At 35.4% G+C, this 21,663-nt stretch overlaps 1 protein-coding gene across 15 annotated transcripts in view; it reads left to right on the top strand.

Moving 5' to 3' along the window:
• Positions 1–21,663, top strand: part of FER (FER tyrosine kinase) — a 153,020-nt gene that overhangs the window by 4,365 nt on the left and 126,992 nt on the right. For 13 of the 15 annotated variants that reach the window (XR_010994640.1, XR_010994641.1, XR_010994642.1 and 10 more), the window contains exons 2-5: positions 8,555–8,663; positions 13,881–14,139; positions 17,864–18,037; positions 21,424–21,523. Coding sequence is in view for 12 of the 15 variants with exons in the window: in XM_068177444.1 (XP_068033545.1) it covers positions 13,933–14,139; positions 17,864–18,037; positions 21,424–21,523 (481 nt within the window). In the remaining 3 variants the exon portion in view is untranslated. Of the gene's footprint in view, positions 1–5,072; positions 5,102–8,554; positions 8,664–13,880; positions 14,140–17,863; positions 18,038–21,423; positions 21,524–21,663 lie in introns of those variants that run through there. The other 2 variants (XM_068177447.1, XM_068177448.1) reach the window with 2 other exon arrangements.

Raw genomic sequence — 21,663 nt, 5'->3', positions numbered from 1 at the left:
GCACTCCATCCTCTCTAATAAATGGGTTGGGCATTTCTGGAGAAAAGTGCTAAGAAAGTAATTACACAATCACATAGTGCATATTCCAAAGAGGGTGGAATTTAGGTTTGCATCCTACTTTTGTGAGTCTCTTAATTTCGTACTTGGTTTGTCAGCTTTGCTGCTTTTTGCCAGTTCTGTTTTTGCCTAATTATTTGCTTTAGAAAATTTGGAAAATCTTACTTCATACGTTGACAGCATATTTTAGCTTACATTATTTGTCATCACATTTGTAATGTTTGCTGTTTCAATTGAGAGTGGCAGTTATAAGTTTTCTCTCTCGTAATAGAGAGCTGGAAAGGACATAGATTTAATGGTTATTTAATAAGACAGGAATTATTGTATTGAATATTTTGTTCTTTAATACTCTGACAAATAACTTATTAATAATGGCTGAGCTGGTGTGGGTTGTTAACTGCTACACTCATAAATCACAAAATTCACCTTTGGTAAACTTACAAACAAGTGGGAGTAGCATCATAGGCTAAATCCTGATTTTTGAATACATAAAGCTTGTTTTATCTGCTCCTACATTGAATAAATTTGTTAAATTATGATCACTGTAGTGTATTGCTATTGTGTCTTCTCAAGTACAGCTTTTTAGAATTATGCTAAAACTTCCTTTCTATATTTTGTGTGTCTTTCAGATAGCATCTGACTTCCTAATTGTGGCTTCTGCTTTCAAATGCTCATGACTGTAAAATAATAACCCACAGCATTTGTACTGTTAAGTTTCAGGAAGTACAGATAAGGGGTACAGTCAGGCAAAGTAGTTAAGGTCAAAAATATGACAGCTTAAGCATTGAAAAAATGGTATTTTTAAAACAATCAGCAAAATGTGAGAATTGCAATGTTAAGAAAAATCATACAACTTTACAGCAGCTTTTTACTGATTAAAAAATAGAAAACATGAATCAGAAAAATACTTCCTTGTTTATTTTAGGTATATTTGTTGTATGCCAATGCTGTGAATGCCTTTCGGATTAGGTGAATGTTGAAAACTGGAGTGCAAAATCTCTTATCAGTGAATATGTTAAGTAAATTTGAAGCTTCTATTTTAATAAATTTAATTAGCATCCAGATAATCTAATTTATCTAAATGATTTTTTTTTAAAATGAGACAAGGTAATTATATGCCATTCTTACTGAAGTCGAAATCTCAGTTCAAGTCAGTCTTTGTGTCTGGTCTCTTCATGCTGCATAACTTCTAGCTCTCCTTCTCTGGAGCCAGGTGGTACCCTCTGAAAGGAAGCCAACCTGTAACTGATGGGAGTTTACTCCAGGCCCTACTTCAGACACAATATGGAAACTCATTGCAGCAGATTTGTGCCCTTTGCAGAACAGTCTTCAGGAGGTACCCTGTCCCTGTATGCCTTGTGTCCCAAGGCTGCATGTTTCTGGGAAGCCTGTGCAAAAAATTAGTCCAATGGGCTATGACACAGTGATTTCTTGTGCTCTAGTATTTCATCACCAAAGTCACCCCATTCAGACTTGGAGAACCTAAGTAGGGATATAGGGGTTAGCATTGTGGGTGTGGTCAGTCTGCTTTTGGTGGGGGGGGAGCTGCCATTTCCAAAGCTCAGATTAAGCAGATGGTTGTCAATGTTGGACCATTACAAGAGTGTGGCTTGTGTCCCTCTAGAGAATTTTTCTCAGATTAAGTTGGCATTTCAGGTTTATAGATGCCGTCAAATTCCCTTTCCTTATCTTAGAGTACAATAAGGCAAGAATTATGAGGGAGCTAAATAATCCTTGTCTACAGTACAACATTATTGTCATCTCTAAATTGTTTCTGAATGATACTGTTATGAAGAATATTGTCCTTTTAACTGAAATATTGGCTGCCTGGTATAATCTCTGGAAAGAACAGTTTTGAGCCGCAGAAGGAAAGACTGGATACAAATTAATAATCTATTGGAATAAAAATCAGGCTGAATCTTACTTATGCAAATAAATTTCCATGTGAAGAATCCAGTCATGCATGTGCACTTCAGGACCACTTGTCCAGACACCTGGAAGCCTCTACCACTTTCACCTAATTGTAGTAGCATCCATTAATTAAAGCTCATACATTTGCAAATGAGAGTAATAGCCTTCAGAAGGAGAGTTCTTTAGAGCTAGGATGGCTGATAATACCCAAACAGAACTGACTGGAACTAAGAAAAGAATAGATAGGTTTTCATATTTTGGTACATATTTGTAGAATGTGTGAAATAAAATCTGTTACACACTTAAAGCATGTAAGAAGGCACAAATGCATAGATCAGTCACCTGCATTTCTGGTGAGAGTAACTGTATCCCATTTAAAATAGAGAGTTATCACAATATCTTTTAGGATATGGAGATGGGAAGGAACAGTCATTCAGTTCAGGAACAGCAAACAAAGGCTTGAGGCAGCAACTTTCCCAGAACCACACGATATGTTATATTTCATGCAGTGGAACAGCCTGGAATATTAGCAGTTAGGAAGAGACAAACCATCTCCTGGACCTATGGTCCTCATGGCCAGTATTTTCTGTACAAAATACTGTGTAATCAGACTACATTAAATGTGGTACAAAGATGTCAAGGAAATAAGTGACCTCTAGAAGACTGAATGAACAGTGAGTTAACTAAGTAGAAGGTTTAATGAACCTGAAGGAAGTAATTAGTTTAATGAAGGAGGAGAGAAGAAGAAACATCCTGATTGCTCTTTCAGTTTCTTTCCAAAGAGCAATAAATACTTGGAACTAGATTATGTTTCTCCTGAGGAGACCACTATTGTCATATATTACAGACTAATGGCAGATTTGTTATCTAATTGTTTTTTCTGAATTGAGACATTCTGGCTGATACTGGGCCATAGGACGAAATTAACTGTCTCTAGACTTTTTAAAGTACTTGACATTCTGTGGATTTGTCTTTTTCTATGGCTGTTTTTAAATCTTGAGAGCTAAGACAGTGCTACTGGGAGAAGCTTCTAGTAGTGCTCTAGATTTCTAAGTTGAAATGTGCAGTGGCAGCAGCCAGTGAATTTTGGGACCTGAAGTCTTCAGGAGGAGTCTTAGGTGTAGCTTTTGTGATGATGAGAGACCCCCAGTAGGAGGATTCTTCAAACCTCTTCCCCTGAAGGAATGCTTACATAGGCAACCTTGGGACTGAGGGTTTGCATGTGGGTTTTAGGTGAGTGTTAATTCTGACTTGCCATGTATTCTTCTTGAGACAGATGGATATCAAGATGTGAAATGCTACTTTCAGAGGTTTGGGGTATTTTTCAAATAAGGAAGACTGCTTCCTACCTTCTAGGTAGACTAAAGAACTTGGTAGCTAATTGAAATCTAAATATCTAAGAGAAATCAGCAAAGAAATAAATTAACAGTGCTTAGAATAACTCTTTAGTTGAGATGTTTACTACAGGTGCTTTTTAATTTCAGTGCTGACTTTTTCTAGAAGTTGTTTCTACCGTCACTAGTCATCTAAGACAAGAAATCCCTTGAAAATGCAATACTTTAATTTTCTTTAGCTTCTCTTTTTTTACTCAGAAGTTTCTTTAATACACTCTGTTATACACACTTTAAGTGAGCTTGAGTCACTGATGTATTTTTTTATTCTGTTTTCAATTTGTGGCCAATTTTTGGACATATTAACATTATGTATTTCTTTGTAATTCTGGAATAGTCCTTCTCTTTAGCTGGTAGAATTGGTTAATAGGGCTGGAGATGCACTGTACCTGCCCAGAGATAGTCACTTTTAGCAGTCTTATCCTGCTCAAACCATTTTTCTTTTAGGACCTAGTGTGGCAATACATGTTGCAATACTACAGAATTGATAGGTCAGTGAAAATTTGTTGGTCAGAAACTCTCTATTGAGGCCATGCTTTTCTTTGCCTTTCCTTGAGTCCTGGAGCTGAATTTAGGGAAAGTGTAATTCTTGGAAAAATAGAGGAAGGAAAGCTTGGGTTGGTGGTTTTTTTTTTTGTTTTTTTTTTTTGTAAACACTTGAAAGGTAATGGGAAACTAGGCACCTTTGAAAGCAAAAGAATGGGGTGTGTGTGGCTTATTTTGTCACTTTTTCACAGTTAACAAGGCAAGAGTCTTAAAGCATTAGTGGCAGGATGTGACTTATGTCAACTAGACTAGCTCTTTTCTTCTTAACCTGTATCTGCCTTCACCTTCCTGTTTGTCTGCTTGGTGAGATTCAGTCATGCTATTTAGCTGTGACTGTGAGGTAGAAACTTCTACAGGGTGGGAACAAAATTGATTGAGTAACTGCACCTAAAAAGCACTTACTGCATGGTTTGCTACCAGATGTCAGCTGTACCCTTTGCCCATTCTTTCACAGAAGGCCTGAGATGATAAAGAGCATGCTGAGAAGGTTACCAGACCATGGGAAGTAACAAACAGCTGAAGGTGGGGTGGAGAATGAGATTGCTGTTCCGAATAGTCTTGGAAAATGGGAGATGTCGTCTGGAATAAAGCAGGGGTCAGTGAGTATGAAAGCTCACTGGCTGTCTGTAGGCTGGACAGAATGGATGTGGGGTGGGGGAAGAAAAAGTGGAAAAAGAACATGAATTTTTGGATAATGAACAAACAATGATATATTATGAAGTTGTTAGAAAGAGGGTAAGCACATGGGCAAAGAGCTTGAAAATAATTTAAAGGAATCTCTCTGTTCTTGTCAGAGTTGTTTGGTCCTACACTACCTCACTGATACAGCTCCTGACTTCTTATGTGAGATGGAGACCAGTTGCAGGTTATTTAGAGGACAGCAGTGGTTTAGAATATAGTTTAAAATGAAAGATTGAAAAAACTAGAACTGTGTCTAGGCAAAGAATCTGGGACCTGTGTTTTTGGGCTCTTTTTTTTTTTTTTTTTTTGGACTGCTGATAAATGTAAATCCTAATCTTTGGTGAAGCCCACTTCTTTTTAGTAACATCACAGCTGCAGGAACTGCTGAGGAAAAATGTGGTCTTCTTACAGATGCAAGGATGGGAGAATGAGAGTGCACTGTTTGAGGATGTTTGTACATGACCAATTAAAATCCATATAGATCAATACTTGCTACTGTCAGAGGAGAAGGGGCTGTTGGCATAAATGTAGAGTAATAGTTCCTGTTCTGCTTTTACATTTTAGAGACATCTTGAGATGGAACTCTTGCTGTTCTACAGATCTGTTTTTTAAAATGAATTTTTATAATAATTTTGTACTTCTTTGTTTCATGGTCTCAGAAATGTCTTTAGGAATTGAATTATCTCATTTAATTATTTACTGGGCAAAGAAGGACATAAGAGCAACTTTTTAAAAATTTCATTTGAATTTCTCAAGTTCTACAGGAAAACACTTCAGGCATTTGACATACCATATCACTTTTGTGCTAAAGTGACTTTTTCTTTTGGTGTACTTTGATCTTACACCTGTCATTTTTACCTTTTTTGTGAGCTAAAAATTCTCTTCTCTCTTTGCAAAAGCTGCTCCATGCTATGATCAATATTATCTATATCTTTTCTGGTGCTTTATGTTTTCCTTTAGCTAGAAGCACTTGGACATACAGGAATACCATTAACGTATCAGCAGCATAAGGACATGTTATGTTTTCCCTTCTGTTCATTAAAAAATAGTGTAATATTCTGGATGGTTTCTAACCTGACTGCTTGAAAGCACTGAACAAATGTTTTTTGAAGGTGTGTGTTCAGAGACTCCTACAACTTTTTCTGGTACTGTTATTAAATAACTCTTACCAGTGTATTATGCTGCATTTATTGACATGTGACTTCATCTGCTATTTTCTGTGGTTGCTGCTCAGTGTTCTGAGGTTTTGGGAGTTTTGTAATGATATGTCAGTTTTGATGAATCATAGTAATTTAGTACAGAGCACAGATGCTTCTGTAATGATGTATAGGTAGGTAACCATTCTGAAGAGCAGCACAGGTCCTGGCACAGATTATGGAGAGGCTTCTGAGCTCTCTCTCTCTTGTCAGTCTCTGTCTCTTAAGTCTTACCTTAAGGTCTTCTATTCTCTGGTAGCTTCCTATCAGAGACATCAGTAGAAATTTCCTACTTCCCACACTTTTTCCTACAGGATGCTTGATGCCTTCACAGAACTCTTCAAGTTGAGAGACATGATTTTGTTCTGTAAAAGCTGTGTTGTTCTTTTTTTCATTTGAATTATTCTAGTCTATAGATTCTTAGGCATTCTTTTAACCACCTTGTGCAGTATCAGAGTCAAACTGTGTTGTGCTTCTGATTGTCTTGTCACATCTGAAGAAAATTTGATTTATTTTCCACTCTTGATTTTTCTTTGCTTGGCTCACCTTACGCCTAAGTTTTTGCAGAATTAATATTTTGGAAATTTGATAGCTGCTGCTTCAATGCTTTGGCTCAATAGCATCTGAGTAGTAAATTTTTACTATTAATTTGATATTTGTAATTGCCTCTAGGATGCTTCATTTTTAGAAAATGCCTTATATATCCTAAATCTAAAGAGGATCTGATTTGGGGATTGGCCTTAACTGTCGTGTTAGTAATTTCAGAAGACAACAGGTTATCTAAGTTTTCTGTTCTGTCTTCTTATAAATTTGTCTTTTATACCTTCATTACCGAGTGAATTATTGCATTGAGGTAGCAAGATGTTTGTAACTATCAGATTTAGCTATGTTTCAGCTTAGAAATAACAGTGGAAATCTTGTAAGATTTTATTGCCCTCTGACAGATGGCTCTGCAATTATGCTTCCATGTACTAGCTAGTGTATGCCTGTCAATTAGACCTGTATTGGACTTGCATTACCAGCTTTAAGTTCTACTAATTACCTGTGTGCAAATGAAAAAATGCACATAAGTAAAAAGTTAATAGTAACTGGAATTCTAAAGAAAAGTTGGGTTTGAATTTAGTTTTCATATTGACAAACAAAATTCTGCACTCTAAAATATGTCATATCATAGTTCTTTAAAAAGAGAAAAAAGGTGCGTTGTTGTTTGTGTTCAGGGAGCAGAAGACAGAACTTTTTTGTGTTGAAGTGGCTCCAATCTGTTGTTTATTTTGATAAATGGAATTTTTTATGGGCTTCATTTTACCACATGCAGTTCTTAACATCTGTATGAAACTTGAATGTGCCCAGGTGTTGGTGGTGATGTTTGTTCCACTTTCACGAGGCCCATTTGAATGGGGATTAGGACTTCTCTTCTTGTCCAGTGACAGTCTGGTGTTTCCACCCAGTTTGTATTTGTGCTAGTAAGATAATGCAAATTTACTCTAATGTTTTGCCCTTGCTTGTACTTTTTTACTAGTGGAGACTTACTCTTGGGATTTGCAACTTTGGAACAAATGCTTTTATATCTGTTTCTTAGAAATGTGATGAATTTTATAATGCTTGTAACCTCCTTTGTTTTTTTTCTCCTTTTGTATCTGCTTGCATAGTGGCTTTTCCTTTTCATTGCCTGAATCTTAGCATCACTTAGTCTTTTCTATTTTTGGTCATGGAGAATAGAAGTTTTGTATTTATATTAGGCAGTTCTTTGTTTCTCAAATGTCACTAGGTAACCAGAAAGGAATACTAAATAATGCCTGCTTGAATGTGAATTAAGACTGTCCCTTTGTAAGATTTTGTGACTGTGTCTGTGATCAATGCTTTGTTTTAAATAATGGAGATTTTGAAAATAGTTTTGCTTTCTTCACCTCTACACACTGTGTCTTTCTTTCAGTTTTGCTTTATGTATTTTTTCCTATGAGGTCATTGCTAAACTGTTTTGGAATGTCTCATCTGAAGTTGGACATTGTAGTGTGAGATTATGAGTGAATGCTTATCATGGGTCCACATGTAGAGATTATACAGTATACCTTGCACTTGTAAGCTGTGTGCAAAGCTTGTTCCTTATCATTTTTTAAAACTAATATATTTTTTTCTTAATATAAACTCTCAAAACCCTTCTCTGTGAGTTTGCTTCACCTAAATTGTGGTCCAGAGCTACAATTTGAAGTTTTGGTCTTGCTGGTCATCCTAACTTCCTGACCTCCTACTTTTATAGATATTAAAGTAGTTAGAGCCAGATAGAAATTTTTGTGTCTTGAGTGGTTCCTTTCTCTTGTTGCCACTTGTTTTCTTCCACTTTTATGAAAATACCACTACTAACTTGGTCTTTCACATAAAAAACTTGGGCCTTCCATTCTTTCATTTTCCTTAATACATTTCTGGTTTTGTTTTACCATGGGCAAGGTTCATAAATAAATACAGTTGTCTAATTTTTCAGCTACAATACACTTGTCATAAGAAATTCTAAGAACTTAAAGAAAAATCTTCTCTTACATGTGTAGAGGCAAAATTATTTCTTCACTCAAAATTATGTGTATGAAGTGATAGCATACTACTGCAAGCAGTCATCTGAGAAATATGCTCTTTTAGTTGAACTGTCTCTTTTTTTTTTAAAAAAAGGCTGTTGTCTGGTAATAATCTGAAAATGCAGGGCAACTGACCTAAGTTTGAGTTTTGCAATGTATTTGAAAATGGTGAGATAAAGAAGTTTGATATGTTTTTCTTCTGCAGAGTCCCCAGAAAAGAAAAAAAGTATATTTCAGTAGGTGAAAATCAGAGGAAGTAGCTGCTGACATAGGAAAACTGTACTAAAGGACATTTCTGAAGGAAAACTTTTAAAGTATGTGGGCTAAGTTATGCTTTGCAGAAAAGCCTTCCTGAAAATTAGCTGCCTGCTTTGCTTTGAGTGGACCAGTATTTCAAATCAGCTTTGAAATAATTAGGCAAACTTGTATTGCCCCTTCAGATGTTCATTGTTGGCAAAAGCTCTGCAGAAGGATTAGTTTTACTAGTTTATGTTGTATACATGATATCTATGCATATAAAGATCTTATGAATATGTGATTAATGTAAAAAAATGGTAGGTAATGCATGTGTTTTGTGTTTCATGGTCTTGTGCATTCCAGGAATGGATGCTGCACTAACAGAAATGTCAATTGTTTGTATAATCTTTGTTTAAGGTGTGGATGGAGCGCTAAGAATTATTGATTTCATTATTTTAATGGAATATAACTACTGTTAGCCTCACATTGAGAAATTGAGGACTGTCTAACAAATTGATAATCGATTGTAAAAGTGCTTTTAGTTCGGTATAGAAGCCTTGATTTTGAGGATTTGTCTCCTGAATCCAAATCCTCTTTCTTTTCTGATTTTGAGATATTTTTAATGTTTGTAGAAAGTTTTTGCAGAATAAGAGACATTCTGTATTCTCTATGATTTGGAGCTCATGCAAATTTAGGAATAATCTAAATTCATGGTCACCATATGAAAAGTGAGACAATCCAGATCTGTGATGTACTTTCCTATTTTAAATTTAACTGAGGGCCAGGTGTGCTTTCTGAATTTGTAGTTTTTTAGTTGCCTACCGTGTCACTGGTACTGTGAAACCACAAGTTCGAACTGATGTGGGTAGATCCATCATTATTTTAAGTTTATAAAATTACAACCTTGGATATAATTGATGCCAATATGTAGCAGAAGACACCAGTTGTTATAAGTGTAAGAGGGCATCTTGTGAAAGTGTTGCATTGTATGTGCTCTGTTCTTCCTTGCTCATTTGATTTCAGGCAGTGTCAGACACAGGACCTTTGGTCTCACACAGCATGGCCACTTTCACATGTCACAGACAGATTACAATCTTTAAATTAAATGTACATTGGTTATAGAAACTACTTTCTTCAGAATTGCTGCTGGAATCCAGCAGCATGACTAACTGGAATACTGGCTTTATTTCCTGGGGGGAGTGTTACAATATTGAAGGATTATGTGACTAGCAGCTTCCTTGAAGTTTCTCACTTTTAGGCTGAAAAAGTTTAACATTGAAAATTTAACATTGATTTCTTTGGAATCTGACTGCACCACTGTTTTGGTGGTTGAGCGAAATTTTTAATTGTCGTTGGTAGCTGTGCTTAAATTTAGAACAGTTTGAGATCTGGTTGCTCATTCACGCTATATTATTAAATATACATTCAATGTGTATTTCCTGTGAATGATAAGTTTGTTGTTTTGAGTGTTACACTATAAAGACAGTAAGTCCTACTTTCTTGGAATTGACTGTGAGACATATTTTACTCCCAAGTTTAACAAATATTTCTTGACTAATTTACATGTACAGTAATTTTTTTAGCCATCTGTATCTATGTCTATAACAGATATTATATATATATCTTATATATATATCTTATATTTCAAAATATAAAAAAACAGCTGAAACTCATTTGTCTTATTTGGTGGTACTGGTATTTTATTGCTTTTACAAAATGTGCTACAATTCTGTTTGAAACTTGACTGGCATGTCAAATTATGCAAGCTTTGTTCACATGTGGAAAAAGAGATAAACCTCATGGGTATCTACCAGAAGCAGAAGAAATCTCTTCACAGCAAGAGTAAAGCAATTCCTGAAGGCTTTTATTTCTGTATGAATTTCTGTATTAATTTAATTCTGTATGAATTTATTATTTTTGTTGTTATCACTTCTCTGTATAGCTTGTTTTAAATCATTGTGCCATCTCTGTTTTTTCTGTTAAGATAAAATACTCTCCCATGTTTTTTTGAGAACTTTTTTCCCCCCCAGAATAGCTCTCACACTGTATTTTCATCTTTTGAACATTAGAGAAGAAAGTATGCTTGTGTCTCAAACTCCCCATATCTCATACCAGTTCCACATTAAATCTTTTCTGAGTTCAGATTTTGCTGTTTTTGCTGATTTCTCAATTTTGGTAGTAATCTGGAATTGCCAATTCTGTCTGGGAATCTTTGTCTTTCATTGTGAGTATTTTAATGTTGTAGGGTAAAGCCAAAAAATATGGGAATATTAGTATTCCATAATCCAGTAGCTGTGAATATGGGGAAGCACAAGGAGAATCACACCCTGAATAGCAGCCCAGCTAGTTTGCTGGTCTTAAACATCTTCCAGTGCCATGGTTGGAGACACAGGGCTGATCTAAATGCATTATTGTGCCTGGATGATCACTGGAGGTCCCTTCTGACTGAAATACTCTGTTGTATTGGTCTGACTCTGTAGGGCAGTTCTCATCTCATCTGTGATCATTAACAAGGGAGATAGCAAACTTGGAAAAATACCTGCCTGTATTGGTGCCAGATATTGTGTTTTTGAACACTGGCCTTTCAAAACGTGCTTGTGTTTTTTAAGAGTATTTGAAAATCAGATTTGTGTGTTCATGTGTTTGGTAAATCTTACTGTTCTGACTTCAAATCAATGACTGTGTGATCTGTACTGTTTTCAATTGTTTAAAATTACTTGAAAAAAATTAAAAATCAGAAGTGGTTTTAAGTGACAGACTTGGGTTTTAGCTTATCAAAACTTAAGCTTAGTTAAGTGGCTTAGGTCTTGAATACTTTTTCACTACTACTTTGCCTCCACAATAAAGTACTTGAATTTGGCTGCATGTCTTGATTGAACATTTTCTCAATTTACATGGAAGTCACATGGCAGCTGGCTTACCCATTTGAGAATCATCAGTTCTGAGTCTTTTATGCTTGTTAGTTTTAGCAAATCAGAATTTTACCACTTTTGGAAAACAATTTTTTGCTGTGCTGCTTCTGTCTTAGTGAAAGGAATAATTTAAAACAAAGACTGGAGTCCAGTGTATGTACAATTTTTGCCTATGTATCCAGGCATCTAATCGTGGAATTGGAAAAAATCTGATTACTGCTCCATGAGGAGCAACTTAGCAGGCTGGAGTGAGATATTGTTAGGTCTTTTGTTCTATTGATTTTTGTAATCCTAGATCTCCTTTGTAAGTCACTAGAAGCAGACTGAAATATCACATGCTGAGAGTATTTCCTACTTCTCTTGCCATACTGACTCTCAGTAAAAAACAGAGGCTAGGGTAAAAGCAAGCAAGCCATTTCTTTACTCATAATACAAGGCTGAACTTCACTGTGAGATTCAGTTTCCATCTCTTCTAAATCTGGATGTAAGAAACAAGGATACTATCTTTTCTCACAGCTATTGTGCTGGGAGAGTTAGGTAATGTGCTAAAATGGGGTTGGAGAAAGATGAGAGTGGATCTAGATCTAAAGGGCATCGAAAATTCACTACTGCAGCTTTAGTCATGTTAACAAACAGGGACTCCAAGATTTTTTTCTTTGGTTCACGTTGCTAAAATGTTTGTGGTTCTGCAAGAGTGTTCCTCAGTTTTAACTGTGGAGGTATTTTCATAATGCTACTAATAGTGATACAGTTCATAAATACATCAACATAAACTATTCACTGTTGCTGTGTATGACTGAATTCCTAACCATCAAGAATAATTCTGATGAAAATATACAGCTTCAAATTCAGGAGCTTATGAAAGCTTACAGGTTTAAGGTTACTCACACTGCTTTGACTTGTCTGTATTATGTAGATACATAGTAATGTGGTACTGTTCTAGTTTTCTTTATTGGATCTTTGTTTTGTTATGTAGCATGGTTTGTGTTCTAAGAATAAACACATAGTACATGAAGCTTATTTTCGAGGGTGCTTGAGGTTCTGATTTGCAGAATCTTCAGAGATTTTGTGCAGCAACTGAAGCCAGTAACATATTTATTTTTTCTGAATACCTAACCTGCTAAATGTGCTAGGCACTCTGAATAGTCTGTCTTTAAGCCTTGTACATACTGGTATGAACTGCCACAGTGTTGACATTAGTTTATGTGTCTCATGTAATGAGTTCTTAATGTAAAATAAGAATATTAGTCCTACTTCCCTCAATGGACTACTAGGAAGATAAATTTGTTAATGTTTGTAGAACACTGCTAATTTAAGTGGTAATGTGTAAAGCCTGTGAAGAAGTATTTCTGTGTTAAAAAGAACCAAGACTTTGTTGTAGTGCAGGAATTAGTGAATTGGCAGTGTACAGGCTGTGGCTGTACTGCAGTCCGGAGATAAGTTTATAGAATTTTATCTTACCTAGTTGAAGCTGATTAATATAGGCATAGGTGGTTGGTGTGTACACAGAAAAGAGGGTTCAGCCCACATTACAAAACCTTGTGCAAGAGTATGTAGGAATTCTTTGTGTGGTTTCAGCTCTTCCACAATATTGATGTGTGTTTATCAGCATCAGATGCAGGTATTTCAAAGCTAACTCTGGCAATGTGTCTTTGACCTTTAGTTCTGCTACAGGATTTCATAAGGCAGCATTTCTTATCTGTTTATCAATCTTATTTTATGTCAATTTGGTACAATAAGACTGGACTGTCTAGGGCAAAATGATGTGAACTAAAGAACTCTGACCCAGGGGACCAGTGTATGGTTGGATGGGAAACCTACTTTGGGATATTTTCTGTTTTTTGGGAGGTTGAATCTGCAGGTTTAATGGCCTGTTAACAAAGGGTTTACGAGCAAACTAGCTTCTAAATAGTTATCAATTTCCCACAGATGCAGTGCCTGAGAGCTGGTGTTTTATGTGGATTTTTCTGTGCTCTTAGGACAGTAAACATGACAAACAAAAGTTTCAGGTCACCAGGAGTAGAAAAGTGCAGCTGGCAGCTTGTCTGGAGATACTGTTAGCTGTACTTATTTGATTAAATATGTAGATTGGTCTTCAGTGTTTGTCTTAGATGCTGTTATGTTTTCTTTCATACTGTAAGATAGGGAGGGATGTTTTTGCAGAAATGGAAACAGGAATTCTAAGGCTGAAATCTTTTCCAGTCAGAGTTTGTTGTTTGAAACAGTGCTCCGAGCCTACTTTCAGTTTATACTGAGGAGGTTAATGTATGTAGTTAATCTTATGATGAGGTAATTTCAGGGTTTAGGCATCGATAGTTGCTCTTTGTCTCACCAGAAGTTTTTCTTTTGATAATTGTCTCATCAGTCTTGTTCTCCTTTCAGATGTGGTGAAGAGCCTGTATTTTCCCCTGTCTGGTATATAGTGCCTTAAAAAATGGGGTTTGGAGGTGACCTGAAGTATTCTCATGATGCTTTATTAAAACTGCAAGACTGGGAACTACGACTACTGGAAACAGTGAAGAAATTTATGATAATGAGAGTAAAAAGTGATAAAGAATATGCGTCCACTTTACAGAATCTTTGTAACCAAGTAGATAAAGAGAGCGCTTGTCAGTTGGATTATATCAGCAATGTGTCCAAGGTAAGTCTGAAGTTTCAGCAGTTTGGAATATCCTTGGGTTCTCGTGGGTTTTTTTGGTTGTGGGGTTTTTTTTGTTGGTTTTTTTTTTTTTTTTTTTTTTTTTTTTTTTTTTTTTTTTTTTGTTTGATTTGTATTCATATCCATTCAGTTTCTTGAGAGTTAATGTTGCCAAAGCATTTAAAATTGATTCTTTTAGTTTCTCAGTGAAATATGCAGAAGCTAAGCTCTAGTCTTGCTTTGAAAAAATTAATGAGAATCAATCCCAATTTTTGAAATTCAGTATTTTACATAAATGGGTTGAGCCTGCTTCTTTGTTTAGTGCTTTTAAAATCAAGTATGCTATAGTAAGCATTTATTTTAAGATAGGAGCTATTGTTTATGTTATATAGAATTTGTGACAGAAATAGAAAAATGCCAGGAAACCAAGGCAAAGCCTAGCATTCCAGCTGTTACTCACAGTGCAGCATGTGTTGTAAGAACAAAACATTAATTCAGGATGTTTCTCGTAATTATGAGGTTATTTTGTATTCTGTTTAAAATGACTGTGTTGACTTTTTAAAAAGGTAAGGCTGGCTGTTCTGCAAATTACTGGTTTTTAGACTTAGAGCAAGTCCAAGTAAATGTAATAGTAAAGCAAACTTCTCTTATCACCTGTTTGAAAATTTTACTCTGGACCTGGATGCTCTACTGGCAAGAGAAGACTATTCTGTTTTAATGGCTTATTCAGTTCTTGGCCCTTGTTCTGTAGCAGTGGTTACACAGTGCATTCAGTTTGGCATGAATCCTTATTTTCTCTCTGCAGGAAAACACACTTTCTGGGTCAGGTTAAATTTCAGACAAAGCAGTTTTTATGTCGTGGGCTTATGAGGTGGCTGCTTGAACAGTGGCTGTGGTGTAGCATTGGGAACAGGACCGCTCCTTGTGCAGCAGGATGGATGTATACAGGGTTAAAGTGGGTCTGTGTGACTTGAAGGCTGTGCTGCTGTAGCTGGGCTGCTTCAGCACTGTGCAGTGTTTATAAATAACACGTTCTGTTGTTGCTTCCTTCCCTCACAATAATTCTTGCCTTGCAAATTGAAATACTGCCCTTTTTTTTCATTGGCACAGAGTATTTAGTGTTATAAGGTTTAAACAACCATTAACCTCCACATAGGTATCTCAGTCTAGGACAGTTTATGTTAATAACATGAGCACTTCTTGTGAGCAGATAAACTGAAAAAATCTGGAGATCTGACTTAAGCCACATTCTTTTTGGCTTGAAAAGAGGCACGCATGTCACATTTTGAAATCTTGTTTTGAACAGAGGCGCTCAAGTTGTCTTCAGCATGATTTTCATTCCCTTTTTTTATCTCTTAAGGAGGTGTAATTTTTCACTAAGTTGCATCTCTGATTTCTACGTTTTCTCTGTTTTCTACATTTTAACAGCAAAAACATTCATATGAACTGGCAGATCTTTTATATGGGCTTGCTTTATAATTTCACTGACGCCTTGGATTTTGCAGTTGTGTAGTGGCACATTATGTTACTGGTTTAGGCAGTTAAAAAAGCATGAATTATTGATTACTTACTAATGTAATGCTAATTTATTTTAATCTTTTGTGATACTTTTTCTCTCTTCCTGACATTTTACAGACCCAAAGAATGATGCAAATATTATGGGGCATGAGTCTAATTTCTTACATCTTCTAAGATATAAAATACCTGTTTTTGTTATTGTGGTGTTATTTGGCATTTTGTGGCATTAAAACCCAATAGCAAGCTGTTTAATTTTTAATGGGTTTTGTTTGGTTGGTTTTGTTGTTATGGTTGTTTTGTTTTGATTTGATCTCTTAAGTATACAGTAAGAGCGAGCACTTAGAGAGAAACGGTGTTTGGGAAAATCTGTCCTCTGTTTTTTTTTCATGTGGAGACAACAAACTTGCTGGAAGGCATGGTAGCAGCAACTGGTAATGCTAGAAAAGAGATGTTTTTAAGTGCTTTCAGACTGCACTTTTGTGTGTGCATATGTCTGAAAAATAGTATTAAACCAAACAATAATGCATTTGCATTTGGACTGTGGTAATTTTTTTGTGGAAGGCAATGCTTTACCTTTTCTGCTGTCCCCACACAGCTTTTTTGTCCCATATAAATCTCTGTTATGGAAGCATTTTTAGTTCACCTTCTTCTAATTTAAAATAATAAAATATAATCATACAAAGCACAGAAATCCTGCTTTACTGCTATTTCCCTATGGAAACATTATTTTCCCCTTTTCCTGATGGAAAGAGTGATGTATATAACAGGGAAATATACAATTTTTATTTAATAGAAAGGGAAGTAATTGCTATGTTTCTGGCTTATTTAAGCTCATTTGGTGACTTGTAAACTAAGCATTTGCTTAGAATACCTGTACTGTTGAAAAATACTTTTGGTGTGATTTTTCAGTATTAAACAGTGGTTGTCTCATCAGTAATAAATTAGCCTTATAGAAAATGGATGATTCTGACTACATTTTTACCCCTGAGAGCACTTCTGTGAACTCTTCTGTAACCACAAAGTCCCACTCTTCTCACACAGGCGTTCAGTGCTGTTTTATCCTATGCAGCTTTGCATTATGGCTTCTGAAATGTTCTCCAGCCATAGCACGAAAGCTTCAGGCCTCGATATTTTATAACATCACACTTTAAGCAGTCCAGATATCTCTGTGCCAATCTGTGGAATATTTGCAAGCTGGAAGAAATGTTAAAGATAGTCCAGTATATAGGGGAGTCAATTGTCTTTTGTTTTGTTCTCTATAATCCAGTTTCTGTTGCAGCATTGTCATGTAGAGATGGAAATATTAGGTGTATATGTTTGTATATAGGATTTTAAGAAACTCCAAAACTAAGAAACAAATTAAATTTCTAAAGTTTTTATTTCAGGTTGATTCTGTTTTAGTAAGAACCAAGATAAATGCCAATAGAACTCATGCTATCTGCCTTCAAAACCTTGTAATTCTGTGGCATGTAGCCACTCTGAAGTCTTAGCACAGCATTCATTGTCAGGGAGTTATCTTTAATGAATCTAATGTGTGACAGCAATCTTGAAGGTAACCAAGGCTTTTATTTGAACTGAAGTTTAATTTGTGACACATTTGTGTCTCTGATATCTGCAGAAGTGTATCTGTATTCAAAGCCACACACAGCACATTAAGCTGTCCTGAAAACTGACAGAATATCCAAGGAAGCTATTAAAGCAAGGGTACAGAAGGATGCTGGGTTACAGTGACAGATGGGTGTTGTGACTGTTTGTGCTTTGGTGCTGGTGGCCTGACTGATGCTGCTGTGTGAAGCAGCTGATGTAATGGTGTCCTCTTAAACCACCACCTCTCAAATGCATATTGCTGTCAGGTATTCAGACTAAGGTGTGGAAGTCAGCTTGGGCAGAGCAACTGAGGACAAAGGATGTAGGAACATGGTTCTTGGGGTGTTGGCTTTTATGGGTGTTCAGAAATAGTAGGATAGTGCTGAAGGGTGAATATTCAATGCTGTATTTTTGTCTCTGGTGCTTTTTTATGATTTTGTGAGTGAGATTGAGGCATGACTTTGCAATTGCAGGAGGATCTCGAATGCATTTGGGTAAGCTTAAAATTAGTTCTTGTACTGAATTTTTTTAAACAATGATGCATCTTTTCCCACAGTTCCTATTAATTGTTTCATTGTGAGCTGAAATAAATAAGTGCTTTTCTGTTCTGACTTTTTTATAGTCTTGGTTGCTCGTGGTACAACAAACAGAACAACTGAGCAAAATAATGAAGACACATGCAGAGGATCTTAATTCTGGGCCCTTGCATAGGCTTACAATGATGATCAAAGATAAACAGCAAGTTAAGAAGAGTTTTGTAGGTGTTCATCAACAAATTGAAGCAGAGATGTATAAGGTATTTTATTAATCTGTGCTTGATAAATTGATTATAATTCTCTGTGTTTAAAAATACTAAATTAAGAGTGGATTTTTTTTGTTTTGTTCATGCTGTGGTAAAAGCATAGTGGGTGATATGTAGAATGCTTGGTTTAAATTTTAATAATTTTCTACAGATTTTCTTTCCTGCTAGCTGATAAGACAAAGATGGAAAAGTTTCTTCCATATGAATTTCTGTGGACAGATAGCACTGGAAATGCTCTTCTAGTAGAGGATAATTAATTCTTGTGTGACACTTCTCTATTCCATCTCTTTTCCTGTTCTAATTTCACTCTAGGCATTCATGGAAATAGGGCACTGTAAACTGTTGTTAATGAGTGCTCTTGGCAGTCCAGCCTCTTTTGGGTGGGAACAGGGTGTTCTCGTCCCTATTCTAAAAAATATAAAGCAAGTGTAAACCAAACATTGAGACTGCAGGTGTGAAACTCTTGAGAGTGTTTTCCATGACATATCTGTTATCCTGCTTGTGTTCAAAGTGCTGTATCTTGTCAGTAAAGCTGACAGAAATCACAGTTTCAGATGCTTTGGGGGAAATTTAGCTACAGATGTCAAAAATCAGAGCGATAGTCTGAAAGGTCTACTGAGAGAAGGAAAAGCACTGTTTCTTCTTTCTTCCAGCGGAGAATTTGGGATTTGAAATAGTGTAATTAAAATATAACATCTGAATAAAGCAGTAACACTGTCATGGATTGATGAGTAAAAGATTCTTGGGCCAGTTATGAAAAGAACTTGGAGCTATTCTGTATTTAAACTAAGACTATTTTAAGTTAAATACATTGGCTCTAATAAGATTGCTTCCATAATATGATAGAATCTTGGCATCTTCCCCAGGTAGGGACTATAGGGATGTCTTTTTTGATGCATGGTCAGTAGGCTGTCATTATCTGATAAAACTTCAAGCCAGATAATCACTCGCCGCTACTTACGAATTGGTGTATCTCAAAAATGTCAGAATGGAAGAAGAGGAAAAACTGGTAGCATGAGTTGGAAATAATAGAAGTTAAAAGAATTGCAGAAAGATAAAAAGGAAGATAAGAAAGAAAGGCTGAATGAAGTAAGACTTCTGGAAGCTCAGGTATACTTTGAAAAGAGACTATGAAATGTTTTGTTTTCTGTAAATAGGCCAAACTCTAATAGAACCTCTAATAAAAATGTCTTCTATAATAAGACTTTTCCAAAAAAACATAATACATACTGAGCACTTGCCAAATGATTATTATAAACCATATTGAGTTTAGTTTGTTATGGGCTGCATAGCTATGAAAGTATTTTGCATCCTGCTGATTGTTGTTTGGTTAGAGGTTTTTTGGGTTTGTTTTCCTTTTTTCCCCTTCCTGAATTTGCAAAGAAGTATTTGAATAGTGTTCTATTGTTAGCTGACATTGTTCAAGGTTTTGTGTACCTGGAGCACTTTAAGAATGATTCCCTGAAATTCAAAAGACTTCTCATGTTCTGTGGTATTATTTCTGCTTTTGTTATGCACAGAGGTAAAATGCCAGTTATATCTCAGGACAGTATGCAAAGGTTGTGAACATCAGTGTCTGTGCAGCTCCTATTTTTAGGATAAGATGGCATAAAAATGTGTTTAGGGGAAATGCATGTATGTAATCCTTTCTTATTCCAGACACCTCTACGATAAGGAATCTTACAGGGGAGATTCTTAAGGACAGTGAAATAACATGGCTTTTGCACAAATGTAATAGTACTTGTATATTGTCAATTTATTCCAGTTTCCATTAAGATGTTTGATGATTTTCTTTCTTAATGAAATTTGAGGGGAAAATTAGAGTACTGTGCTAATTAGGTGGGTAAGACCTTTTGAAATAAAAATGGAGTTTAAAGTAATCCTTGACCATCTTAATTCCTTAAGTGTTCTTTGGGAACAGACATGCTGTTTGCGTTGTTTTTATCTGTTGGAAAAACACAATCTACGAATCATAATGTAGTTATTATAAAGGTTTCCTAATGCTAGTGCCCTGTTTTATTTTTTGTTTTTCTATAAGAGAAGCTGTTTTTGTTATTTAGGTCTTAATTGTGATCTCTGCTTCCTAATTGCATCTTTTTCTCCATTTGTGATGATGTCTTTAAATACAAATTTGTCATAAAGTTATTTCTTCTATCTTGCCTCTATTGGTGTATAATAAGAGCAGATGTGAATAATTTACAGAGTGTAAATTTACAGATTGTAGAAATAAGAGATGAGTATATGTGATTGATGTGGAGAAAAGGTTCTGCCTTCAAATTAAATAATGCACAGTTGGCCTGAAAACAGAAGCTGTAGACAGCACTTTGTTGGATCTTTAAGGAATTTCATTAAGTTTTCAGTTGTTGGTGAAAGTAGTGTTATCTGGGCCTTGCCTCATGAAAAAAAGGGAAAATTGTGAACTTCAGCCTTCTTCCTGCCAGCTACAAGAGGAACAATTTTTCAGTAAAATGAACTTCTTTTTCTGCACGTTCACTTAGAGAAGCACTTCCATTAAAAGTAGTCAATAATTTATCTTCCATGATTTTCTGATAAAAGTTGGTTATTATGTTGGATTTTTTTTTTCTTTTTTTGGGGGGGTCAGAATTTTTTGTTTTCCTTTACAATATGTGGTAGGTTTTTTTGGTATTGTGATGGCTGGTTTGTTACTGAATTTTGTTTGCAAGTTCATTACCTAGGATTATTTCTGAACAGTGCACTAGTTTTGTCACACACTGAATGAATGCTGGGGGTAGAAGAGAAAAATTTATTTTAATTTTGTGACCAAAAAGGTTATGTTCAGTGCTCAGTTTCATGGTAGAGGTTTCCTGTTTGGTTGGTTACTTCTGTAGTTGGGTTTTTGTTTGGGTTTTTTTGATTATTGGTTTGGTATTCCTTTTTAACGGTTTAAGTTTTACAATTGATAGATTATTTCATGTCAAGTTGCTGTTCCTTAGTCATTTGTATGAAGTGTAATGTCTAAAAATTCTGTGGTTTTTTAGGTGCAAAATAAAGTCCTTCCTATGCACAGGACATTTTAAGCCAGTATGATTTGTTAAGCAAATTTTTTTTAGGCCTTGTAATTGGAATGGATTATTGTTGATGATTAGCTGGATTTTCTAACTATATTTTTAATTACATTTATGTGAATGGGGATTTGTGTCTTAGATCTCTATTTAATTCTATGCATTTATTGATTTTGATTTTGCACCATGTAATTTGCACCATATAATATTCTATTAAGATTTTCTCAAGCCAGTGGAAAATGTAGCATCCTTATCTTGGATAATAAATTCTGTTAATTCTGTTTTACTAATGCTATGTTTTTTAAAGTGTCAAGAATAAGTATTTTTAATGCTTTTTATATTCCTGTTTTCTTAAAGGTCACAAAGACAGAACTAGAGAAACTTAAATCTAGCTACAGGCGACTAATAAAAGAAGTAAATTCTGCCAAAGAAAAGTATAAAGAAGCTGTGGCTAAAGGTATGATTGACTTCATTTTGTATATTTATTAATGCCTTTTTCAAACCTGCTAAAACACTTACAATGAAACAAGGTAATTTTAAAATATTTTTTTATTTTGAGCTACTTGATTACAATATAAAAGCTAATTTAGTGTCTTA

This window comes from Anomalospiza imberbis, chromosome Z (genome assembly GCF_031753505.1).
Source record: "Anomalospiza imberbis isolate Cuckoo-Finch-1a 21T00152 chromosome Z, ASM3175350v1, whole genome shotgun sequence".
Taxonomy (NCBI): Eukaryota; Metazoa; Chordata; class Aves; order Passeriformes; family Viduidae; genus Anomalospiza; species Anomalospiza imberbis.
The sequence above is the reverse complement of the archived record's forward strand: the minus strand, read 5'-3'. Positions and strand labels throughout refer to the sequence as shown.